At 40.5% G+C, this 11833-nt stretch overlaps 2 protein-coding genes across 4 annotated transcripts in view; one reads left to right on the top strand and one right to left on the bottom strand.

The window, feature by feature from the left end:
- Positions 1 to 11833, top strand: part of LOC135334482 (WD repeat-containing protein 36-like) — a 141585-nt gene that overhangs the window by 11346 nt on the left and 118406 nt on the right. For 2 of the 3 annotated variants that reach the window (XM_064529679.1, XM_064529675.1), the window contains 5 exons: positions 41 to 149; positions 849 to 928; positions 1171 to 1757; positions 2239 to 2426; positions 2728 to 2941. The exons of the other annotated variant lie outside the window; for it this stretch is intronic. In XM_064529679.1, coding sequence (XP_064385749.1) covers positions 41 to 149; positions 849 to 928; positions 1171 to 1757; positions 2239 to 2426; positions 2728 to 2877 — 1114 coding nt within the window. In that variant the 3' untranslated portion in view covers positions 2878 to 2941. Of the gene's footprint in view, positions 1 to 40; positions 150 to 848; positions 929 to 1170; positions 1758 to 2238; positions 2427 to 2727; positions 2942 to 11833 lie in introns of those variants that run through there. 3 annotated transcript variants of the gene reach the window in all.
- LOC135334497 (uncharacterized) lies at positions 5805 to 10686 on the bottom strand. The gene is made up of 3 exons (XM_064529706.1): positions 10368 to 10686; positions 6744 to 7947; positions 5805 to 6195 (listed from the first exon to the last, which is right to left on the bottom strand). Exons 1-3 carry the CDS (start codon positions 10462 to 10464, stop codon positions 5856 to 5858), a joined length of 1641 nt encoding a protein of 546 aa, XP_064385776.1. The 5' UTR covers positions 10465 to 10686; the 3' UTR covers positions 5805 to 5855.

Raw genomic sequence — 11833 nt, 5'->3', positions numbered from 1 at the left:
GTACACATTTATAGTTTACTGATTATACAATCCTGTGCAGCTGTATGCTTGCCGTTGCTGCTGACAACTTCACAGTGAGTATTGTGGATACTGGAGGTAGGAAGGTGGTCAGAAGGTTCAGAGGTCATACCAACAGGATCACTGATATGGTACGTATAAAGGGGTTCTCCCTGCCCTTTGTTCAGCCCTTTGTTCATAGTTCTCAAGTATGATTACCTCTTTTAGGGGGTTACGCACCATCTGAGCTGGTGATGAGCCCTCTATACACATTTATATCATTATGGTAGTTATCTAGTGTGATTACCTCTTTTAAGGGTTACGCACTATCTGGAGCTGGTGATGAGCCCTCTATATATTTATATCATTATATGGTACAGGATTATTTCTGCTCCTATAGGCACTGAGTCTCCTAGCTAGATACATATCATTGTCCACTCTCTAATGAAGCTACCTATTGTTGTACATGCATAGACAACAGACCTACAATGCTCTGGGGACTACCGTATGCACAGTAGGACCTTTTACTCACTAATTGTTTTACCTACAATGGTGCTAGAGCTCTGAGTCTGATATTACTTTTTTAAGACCACATACTCGGCAGCATTGTCCCTATAATGCTCTGGGGACTACCTTTAAACTGCCTCTAGATACCATATGCATGCATAGTAGGACCTTTTACACACTTATGTTTTGTACTACAATGACTTTGAGTCTGCCTTCTGCTGATTGTAAATGATAGGTTTCACCATAGATAATAGAGCATAGAAATGTCTCTATTATCTATGGTTTCAGGTTGTGTTGATTGTTTTGTGTTCCCGTACGCGCACACACACACACACACACTGTAGTCGTTTAGTCCTGATGGTCGATGGCTGGTCACCTCCTCCATGGACTGCTCAGTCAGGACCTGGGACCTGCCCACTGGAAGGTGAGGACACCCCGTTCTGCGTATGTGCATTCTCTCGAATAACTTAGGGTTTGTGCTTACTGTAGTAGAGTTGCTGATACTTGTGACAAACAAGGTCATTTGTTTGACTCGTGCAATTCGTGTTTATATACTATGAAATTCGTCATAATTTTCTATCGGGAATTCTGCATTAATTACTATCGAAAATGTTTTTGTTTTTTTTAAGGCGTGCAATCTCTCTGACCCAACACTTCCTTTTCCAGAATGATTGACATCTTCCTTGTGGAGTCTCCGGCCACCAGCATAGCTCTCTCTCCGTCAGGTGACTTCCTGGCAACCACACACGTTGACGACCTCGGCATTTACCTGTGGTCCAACAAGACCATGTACTCTCATGTTTCACTCCGCCCACTATCAGAAAAAATCAAACCTACTTTTACCGATCTACCTACTACCAAGCTGACAGAGCACGATGAAACTGATGTTGAATCAAACACACAAAGAAACGAAAATGAACTGACAATGGACGACGTTTCCGAGAAATGTACACCTCTTGCTGAGGGTTTAGTAACTCTATCTATGCTACCAAAGTCCAGATGGTCTAATCTACAAAACCTCGACATAATTAAGCAACGGAACAAACCAATGGAGCCAGCAAAAACTCTGAAACTGGCACCGTTTTTCCTCCCCACTCTCCCTGGCCTGCAGCCAAAGTTCCTCCCCTCTGAGGAGGGTAGTGACATCCCAGTTACCGAAGTGGGTGGAGGATCCAAGATTCTCAACCTGGGGGAGCTCAATCCACTCTCAGAATTTCAGAAGTGCCTTCAACAATGTGCTGGTAGTAACCAATGTGAGTACAGTGATTAAGACTTATGCATGCAGTGTTTACTTCAAGGTTTATTGAATGGGTAGAGATTAGTAGATCCTAAGCAAGGGTTCAGGGACCTCCTCCCATTGTAGTATTACTAGGTCTTTAGTATGATCTCAGTATGGTTTATTAATAAACTGCTATAGTTCTGAGGCTGAAAATGGCTCAATGTTCTCTCTCGTCAACCCCCCTCCCCCTAAAAAAAACCCTATTATGTGTTGAACAGTTTGTAAAGGGGATACATGTGAAATTAATGCTTCCTATTATTAATTTTGGGAGGAATGTGTTTTCAAGGAAATCCAAGGACCACGTTTTGAGTTTGTCACATTCTTACAATACACTACCTCCTACATCACTGATTGAGCTACATCACTGATTGAGGTACATTTAGCCTAGATTCCTTGTTTAGCTTGCTTTTTTTTTGCTTTTTCCGATTTTACTGAATCTTGTCTCTCTCTTTCAGATGCCCCCCTGATGGACCTAATGAAAGAGCTACCCCCTGCGTCCATAGATGCTGAGTTCCGTAGCCTTGCCCCAGAGTCTGGGGGGTCGGTGGAGTGGGTGGAGCATCTGATGACATTCCTGCTGGAAACTGTGAGGACTAACAGAGACTTTGAGTTGGTACAGTCGTACATTGGACTCTTCCTCAAGGTGAGACGACTATAATTATAACGGCTCTGGAAATCATACTGACGTGCCAGTTACTTAATATTGTTACTGCACAATTACTAATATAAAGTTTGTACCGTATACCTTGAGGCTGTTACACAGATAATTAAAACTGGCAGCTCGATATTGCGTTTGGTTTGTAAACAGGTTCTATTTTGAGCAAGACACCAATTTTCCTAGATATTTTATTTGCTTCATGTACACAAAGATCTTTTCAAATAGTCTAGACATACACGTGTCTACTCTCGACATTGCTGTAATATTAATAACACTACCCATGCAGCTGCACTCCAGTCTGATTCGTGAAAGCCCTGACCTTTTGACATTGACGGAGAAGCTACTCTCAGAACACAAGCAAGCATGGACTAGCCTTCAGCATGACTTGAACATGAGCGCCTGTCTGTTAGCCTACTGCAAGAGTGCTGTTATTTAGGTATGTATGTTTTGTATTACAATGTTTGCTGGATGTGAATTGTTTTAATCTCTTAATTACGCTGTTTTAGCCTCGTTCACAGGACACAATGTGGCGACCTAGCGATTTTTAGAAACAATTTAAGCAGCAAGCAGCACGTTTATAAACTTATAGACATTATTGTTTTATTTACCGTTTGTAGCGTCGTCCCAGACCGAGCGGTTTTTAGAGATAATTTATCACTATAATACTAGGATCCCATAAAGGAGCGTCTAACTTTAGTCAAATGTCACCTTTGGTAATTGCCGGTGAAACTGCATTTTTTATATGAAAGCCACTACGCTTGCAAACTGCAGCTCTGTATTGCGTATAACACGTTTAGGGATTCAACCACTTAGTTTACAACTTCCTACTCTCCTTATTTGACTGGCTATTTAGCTCAGTCGTAGTGTCCTAGTATACAAAAATTGAAAGCCAAAAGTGAAGATGCGCATGCATACTAAAATAATTATTTATGTGTCTTTGTTCAATGCACAAGAGCAGACCTATAATTATAGATATATATTATATAGCTGTATAGTAGAGTGACAAGACGGCTAGATAACTCATGTAGGTTAAGGACTGGGACCAGCAATTATTGCTGAATCAGCTAAAACGCAGCCACGCCCACGATTTTACATGTAGTTCAGGGAACATTTAATGCTCTGCACTAAGTCTCTCCTATGATATGCTTGATGTCTGAGGGCACTAAGTTTGCACTGTAATAACAATTATCGCTAACATTCTGATGCCTTTCTTAGTAAAGCTTTGCTTAATGACTGAGGGCACTAACTCTCTCCTAGGGAGTCTTCCGGAATCCCGATTTTCATATGTTGCACTCAGGTACAAACTAATACTCTTTGTTTCAAGTTATTGTCTTCGATCCTGATTCTCATATGACATATGTCACACTCGGTTACTCTGTCACTTCCAAGTTTAATATTGTCTTCCTAAATCTACTCTTTCTTCCTAGATTCTCCTCTGTTGCACTCTCTTTCAAGCTCAGACTCTCATCTGTTGCATCTAGTCTCATTATTTATGTATATATGTGAATTACTACAGTGGAACCTCCAAATAAAGGACACTTTGAGAGCAGAGCTTTAATTGTCCTCTTTTCGATGGTTGTCCTTTGGTGAGTTTATTCAAATTACTATTTGATTCTGAGGAGACTATGACGGCCTTCACTGTAAGCCATAACTCGAGAAAGAAGCGTTAGTTAGCAAATGCTGAATCAAAATCCAAAAAAACGTGGCTAGAAGCTGTTAGTTTTCGCAACCGTTGAGCAGGAACACACACAATCAGACCCTCGTGCAGCTACACCTCGAGGGATAATAATAGTTTATTGCACTTTTTTCATGTAAGTGCAGCAATTTCAGATTTTGTATAATTATGGCTATTTTCACAACCGTTGAGCAGGAACACACACAATCAGACCCTCGTGCGGCTACGCCTCGAGGGATAATAAGAGTTTATTGCACTTTTTTCATGTAAGTGCAGCAATTTCAGATTCTGTATAATTATGGCTATCATGCAAAACAACAGTGTCTACATTAATATTTTAGATAATTATATACAGGGATTTTGTTAAGTACTAGCCTCGATCCCAGGCCGATCCGTCTCCAATTGAACGCTAGGTCGCCTCCTCGGCCTGGTATTGATTGTATCTGGGCGTGTATCTGGGTATGTGCTGTGGTTGCTCAGGTATTCGCTCAAAAAGAGCGAATACCTGAGCAAGGTGGAGCGAATAGAAACACTAACAGTGTATGTAAGCATACTTACTCCGTAAAATCACAAAGAACTCCGTGTCATAGGTCTATTCTTTGCAAGTTTAGTTTGTCATAGATATAGGCTTAGCTAGAGTGTGAGGAGCTGTCTTGTGCGAAGGAAGAAGGAGCATCACTCTTGTGAAAGAATAGACCTAGGTTCTCAAGTTTCTATGTACTATATGCTCAGGGGTGTCCACAAGTGGCTGGGCCTGGGATGTATTGTCAAGGTGAGCGATATAAATCAATAATACCCTTTCATCATTGGAAATTGTACACTATAGCCTATAGCCCAATTCTTGGTATCTGGATCAAGATATGACATTACGGCACTGGCACTGGCACTGGTGTTGTGTTAGCCTCCTTCACCGGCCTTCAAGGAAGTGCGGCCTGGGATCAAGGCTAGTTTTGTGTGGACCATCACTGTGAGTTACAAAATGTATAGTGGAATGGTGAATTTAAGTTCATACTAATTTGTATACAGGAGTAAAATGGAACCTTCCCCTCCAACCCCCGTCGTACTCCTCCTAGCTGATGGGTGCGAACTCATTGAAAGAGGATGCCCCAGTGCCACTCGTGTCCTTCCCAAGGGGCCGATCTTATATATAACTAAAACTACAGACGTGGAATGGCTCTTTCAACACTTGTGGTTGCTATCCTGACCAGTGACATCAGGATTCTACTGTCTCTTAATGCACTGTGAACACACAATCTTTGTTATGCCACCTGAAGGCTTAGCAGGCATATCCAACGCAGTATTTATTAAGTCTTTCTGGAAGCTCTTGTTTGAGATCTTCGCTTCTAAACATCTGCATATTATGGACGCAGTACTGCTTTGCACTCTACAGAGTGTTAATTTCTAGTGTCATTTTATATCACTGCATTTTTAGCCAACTGTGATGAACTGAAGATTTTACAGTACATAGCATTCCTCTTGATACTTACCAGTTTCCGGTCACGCCCAGATACAATCAATACCAGGCCGAGGAGGCGACCTAGCGTTCAATTGGAGACGGGTCGGCCTGGGATCGAGGTTAGTTAAGTACGTACTCTTTTGTTCTAATCAATCATGTTGTGCTCCAGATTACATGATTATAAAGAATTGACAATTAATGTATAACTTATTAATTGCTACAGTACGTAAGATACATAAAATGTATAATGTGTGATTAGATGTTCACTCTACTTATTATTGCACTACTTGCTTTTGTTTCTACATATCCTACATGTGTATCTATCAACTGTTTGTCTGCGAAGTTTTCTGATACAATCGAAGTCGGCAGCACCCCCACAGACTTGACACACGGCATGTGGTTTTTCCATTGTCGTATTACATTCTTTGCAAGTCCTGCAATATCTGCATTTTTTATATTTCTTCTCAAACGTTCTTCTTGACTTTATTTCACAATTGAAATGTGTTTTGACTGGACAGCTATCGTTCGTACAGTCGTACCATTTATTCTCTAGTGCTTCTGGTTTCCCGCACTGGCGACATAGTTCCTCGTTTTGTGCGCTGGTATTCTTGGTGTCAGCACTACTATATGGGTAAATCATAATTGTGGTAATGTGATTTAGGAAATCACCAGAACCTTGAACTTGTAAACAGGATATTAATAGATGTAGAACCTTCTATATGTTAGTAGTAAATACCAGGAGCCCATAAATAAGAGAAGGAGCGGCTGACTACGGGGATCACGTTTCGTAAGTGATTATGACCGCATTTCCATATATGCAGAGTCACTTAATAAGTGGTTGAATCCCTACACGTGTTATACGCAATACAGGACTGGTTTGCAAGCACTTATACAAGGAAGTGTTGTTTCATCGGCAATTACGAAACGTGATCCCCATGCAAGTATACGTTGAAGTTAGCCGCACCTTTTCTTATTTATGTGATCCTGTAAATACTTAGCCTTGTACTAGATCATTCTAGTAACTTGGAACATTTCTTTTTTGTATAAATATCCGTGCATGTTTTATGTCTATCAGAGTTCCAATTACTCAAGTTATTGACTACACAACATTATGAAAATGAAGAACTGTTTATTTGCTCTCTTTACTGTACATTAATAAAATTTATCTCACCTGTCAAACTCAATATGTCTTCTAGGTATTTCATTTGATAAGAGTGTAGGTTTACGGCTCTTGGTAGGAGTGTCTGTAGCATCACCACATGGCATTGAGTCCGAAGTATTTGTGGTATCTGCTGGCGCCATTAGCTGATGTAAGCCCTCAAGCGGTTCTTCATTGTTAGGATCCAGGGTGACGTAGGAAGTGCCTTGCTTGAAGTAGAAGATATCAACATAATCCCTCCAGTTGCTAATGTTTGTTTCGTCAATTTTAGATTTTTCAAACCATGTTGCCGTGACTACTATCTTGCACTTAGGATATCGTTTCTTCTGGACAGCAGCTGAGAGAATGCCTGTGATAACTTCACTATGCGGATGATTGTATTTTTTGTGATCGCCGTGACTGATTAAGTAGATGTATGCATTGAAACTCGAGTAAAAACCTGTGAACTCCTGAGCTGTTGATCTGGTGGTTTTTTTGTTATCGAGATTGTAGCTACTTCCATGATGAGGCACTTGAAATACTCCCACGGATTTACCTTTTAAAGCCAGTTCCAGTTTCTTCTCGATAATAGTACAATACGAGTCTCCGGTCAACACCACGTCATAATCATACTGACATGTACTCAGTTGTAAACTCACAGTTGTCAGAATACTTGTTGCATTGAAGTTGAGCCGTTTTGCCTTGCGCTTTTTTGCCTTGCGCTTTTTTGCCTTGCGCTTTTTTGCCTTCCGCTTTTTTGCCTTCTGCTTTTTTGCCTTGTGCTTTTTTGCCTTGCACTTTTTTTTTTTTAGCTTTTTTTCGAATGTTATTTCTTCGTTCTTGGCTACTTCTACCGTCGAACCTTTGGAGGATAATGTTTCGATGTTCGTATGTCGTCTACCATTCTCTCCTTCTCCAGTTAACGGGAAGTAGTGCCTAATTTGATGTCTTTTATCCAACAGGAACACTTCACCTAGTTGTGTGTCTGAACCATTGACTTCTAAACAACTTGCCAGAGTTGTTGTAATGGGAGCCGTGATAGTGAAGTCTTGTAGCAATCGGTTAATGCCACCGTAATGGTCTCGGTCGGGGTGTGTGACGATAATGGAGCCCATTCTAACTTGCTTTTGTTCCAAGCATTTATGAGCCCCGAGAGTTCTTTTGAGATTCTCGTAGTAGTATTTTTTCTCTCCTTTTTGCCCACAGCCGCCATCGATAAGATGTTTCTCACTTTGTCCTGGAACAGTAAATAATTAGTAATTATTAAGCCTCGAGGTGTAGCGGCACGAGGAATACGATAATGCCTACTTCGTGTTGTGTGTGTGTGTGTGTGTGTTTGTACTGCTCAATGGTTGCAATGTGACAAAAACTAAAGGCTTCTAGCCACGTTCTCTTGGATTTTGATGCATGGATTTGCAAACTAACTCGAGTTATGGCTAGTTTTACTTAATGTAAAGGCTGTTGCAGTCTCCTCAGAATCGCTCATAGCATAGTATCTATTCCTTGCATTAGGAGCTCATAAAGAAGAGTATCCAACTATGGCAGTTGTAGTACAAGTCACGTTTCGGTAAAGTATGTCACATACGACATCCATTTTAAGTGAGTGCGTATGTGTAGAGGTTAATTATTAGCATACTAGCAAGCAATACATGCGGTCATGCTGTGGTTTGTGCTGGTTATCTAAGAGTTTACACAACTACAAGCTAGTGCTAGTGACGTACCGTATAGCGAGTGTATTTCGAGGGTATAAATTTTCGCGGATGGACCTCTACAAAGGATTTCGTGGATTTTATTTTTGCGGTCTGAGTTTGGCGCATGCGCACATCAACATGCAGCTGTACATCCACACCGTTAGCCTCGAATCCAGGCTAAGCCTGTATAAAATAATAGAATTGGTGAGGCACTATGTCCTCCACCTCTAGCAGAACGTTTGCTGTGCAGGCCATGGTCAGGGGATACCACCAGTACAAAACAATCTGGGCTATACCGGCGTCCTTGTCTCTTGATTCCTTTTTTCTTCCTCTTATTGTCGATAGGTGTGGTCAATAATACTGAACACGCCTACTAATAGTGCTATTCATAAATTTTCGCGGTACAGGCTCAATCCGCGAAAACCGCGAACATTTTTATACCCTCGAAATATATACGGTATTTAGGCCAAGAAGTAGAATGGAATGTGCGTGGGAGTTGAATACTGTAAAACCTTTTTTCTTTTACATGGAGGTCGAACAATTATTGAAGTCCTGGTCTAGTCTACTTGCCTTGATTTTTAGGCCGCATAAAGTGGGCTATAATTAAGACAAGGGTGTGGCTCTCATTTACCTTCATTTAGGACGCGACATTAAAAAATAAATGTTATCGCAGCTGTCGCTACTTTTAGAGGTCAAAAATCGCCTGAGCTTGAGGATGTCGCATATTTGGAGAGTCGCCTTATAAATCAAGTCAAGGTATTACGGTACTCCTCTTATGAACTCCTGGCTTGCATACATTAAAGTGCTTGCTATCTGTTATCTACAAGAGTGAGAAGAGAGCTGCTAAGCTGCATGTACAAAGGAGGAGATTAGCCCAAAAGATTATAATGACGTCTTATTTATTAGCGTACTTGATTGAGACCAAACTGTTTTTTAGCTGGCAGACCTCCTTTTCATGACGTAGCTGAGCTATACATTCGCTCTTCGGTACTGTAGCTGCTACTTTCTAAAAGTCAGAGGACAACGACCTTTGTGAAGTCACCCCTTTTAGAGATGTTTCTGGAGGGGCGCAGTAGCTAAAAGTGAACAGCAGCACTAACCTGAAGGGGCTATTTTATTTCAAGAATAAGAGCGCAACAAGCAGTAACTCTTACAAATTTACTGTATAGCTGATTGTCGCTCGTGATAATCATTTAGTGACCGTTTGATCCTGTCCAACCTCCCCTTGCTGAGATTGTAGGATGATGATTTAAGTTTACAAAAATGAAAGAGTTAGGTAAAACACTGACTCAGCTGGATCGAAAAAGCTTCGTTTTAAGCATATTTATGGGATTATTGATGACTACAGATAATGTGTGTGCAGCCTCCTCTGATGCAGCACTGACAGTATGCCTTGCTCTGAAATATTGATTTAAGAATGTCAGGGCAGGGCCTACACTCATAATTAGAGACGAGTTATTCTTGTTTTAGTCTGCTTTCTTTCTGCTCTACTGAGTAATCCACGGTGTGTTCTAAGTACTGAGCTCTCTATGGAATGAAAATGGTTATTAAGTTTAGTACTGCATAAACTTTGTTCATTCTCTGAATACAATAAAAATATAAACCTGTACCTAATTAAACATTGTTTCCCATAACTTTAATGTATACCCATCACATTTTTGTTTCATTAAGCTCCTACTTCCATAACACTGTATTACACCGGAGTAAAACATTCCTGAGGCATTATAAGCACTCCGGTGCTTGTGGGATTTTCTATTACATTTTGTGTGTATATTAATTTTGACTGAAGGAGCTCCTCATGACCGTGAATATCTTAATTTGGTTTTTAGGTATATCTATCAGCTCTCTATCATCAACGCATAAAATGGTCATACAACATTTTTCTGCTGATTTGGCTCATTCGCAAAGGTTTTTCATCCGCAAAATATTCTAGTATGAATTTGGAACACTTATAGTAATCGCTTACCATCTGTACTCCATATCTCCAGTAATATTGCATCTCCTTGTCCTACATTGATAGGATGGACCAACACTCGTTCTGTTTGAGGGCTTCTTTGTGCCATGCTGATCTGTTCGCTCTCTTCACCTTTCTGTCTCTCAGTACAAGCCACTCCAGAACTTGTATTGGTTGCTCTTGGAATCTCTGATTTTAAATCACTTGTCTTCAAGTTGCTAGCTGACTTTGAGTTTCTAATTGCTAATCTATCTCCCGTGCTAATGTTGTCCGTAACTAGCTAATGATCTTAGTAGGTTTTATTAGTTCTGAGTAATCACAAGAACGTGTACACGTGCCGTGTACAAGCAAAATGCAATGAATTTCATTAAAACCACTTGCGAGTAATTATAAACGCTATGAATAACCGTTTCACAACTTAAGAATACCAGCAAAATGGCAGACAAAGCTACCCTTACAGCAATTTTAATTTCCTTGGATATTATAGCCATGTAATGATTTCGATGCTACCTGACTATGTATAATGAAACACGATAATAATTATTACAGTACCCTTGTTACCTTGACAATTGGATACAGCATACTCTCCGTGTATATCTACTTTCAACAATTAATTTTGATTTCCGTGGATATAGCCATGTATGATGTTGACCATTAATTGTAAAGCAACAATTGCTTTCCTTTGGCTTGGTTTTCACCGCCACTTGCTATATACGTGACCATGCATGGCCAACAAGTAATTATGTGGAATGTTTTCTGTGATGAACCTGAGTGCATGTGTGTATAGGTGTAGCTATAGTTATGAATATTTCATTGCCACACATGCAGCTCTCTTAAAGCCTGAGTGTGTGTAGGTGTAGCTAGTCAGTCAGTCATGAATATTTCATTGCCACACATGCAGCTCTCTTAAAGCCTGAGACTGAGTGTGTGTAGGTGTAGCTAGTCAGTCATGAATGTTTCATTGCCACACATGCAACTCTTAATTGCATGCATAGACCATATAAGTATGTGAACCTGTGTGTAGGTGTAGCTAGTTATGAATATTTCATTGCCACACATGCAGCTCTCTTAAAGCCTGAGTGTGTGTAGGTGTAGCTAGTCAGTCTTGAATGTTTCATTGCCACACATGCAGCTCTCTTAAAGCCTGAGTGTGTGTAGGTGTATAGCTATAGTCAGTCATGAATGCTTCATTGCCACACTCTTAATTACATCAAGAGTTCATTAGGAAGAGTACGCAACTCCAATAGACTGTGCACAAAAAGCATTCCTCCACTCCTACGTCACAGATACTAGCTGTTGTAACCGCAACAAGTAGGAAAGGCAATGAATAAAACTGATTAGTAACGCTGTTATTCATTGCCTTTCCTACCTCAGTTGTAAATGACTAACATTAGTGATAATCATCACTATGTTATTCATTGCAAATTTGGTTTCACAGTTTATACAACAGCATGCGGTTGCCACGTAGGACTGAAGGA

The sequence above is a fragment of the Halichondria panicea genome, chromosome 4 (genome assembly GCF_963675165.1).
Source record: "Halichondria panicea chromosome 4, odHalPani1.1, whole genome shotgun sequence".
In the NCBI taxonomy this organism is placed as follows: Eukaryota; Metazoa; Porifera; class Demospongiae; order Suberitida; family Halichondriidae; genus Halichondria; species Halichondria panicea.
This window is presented reverse-complemented; position numbering and strand designations above follow the sequence as displayed.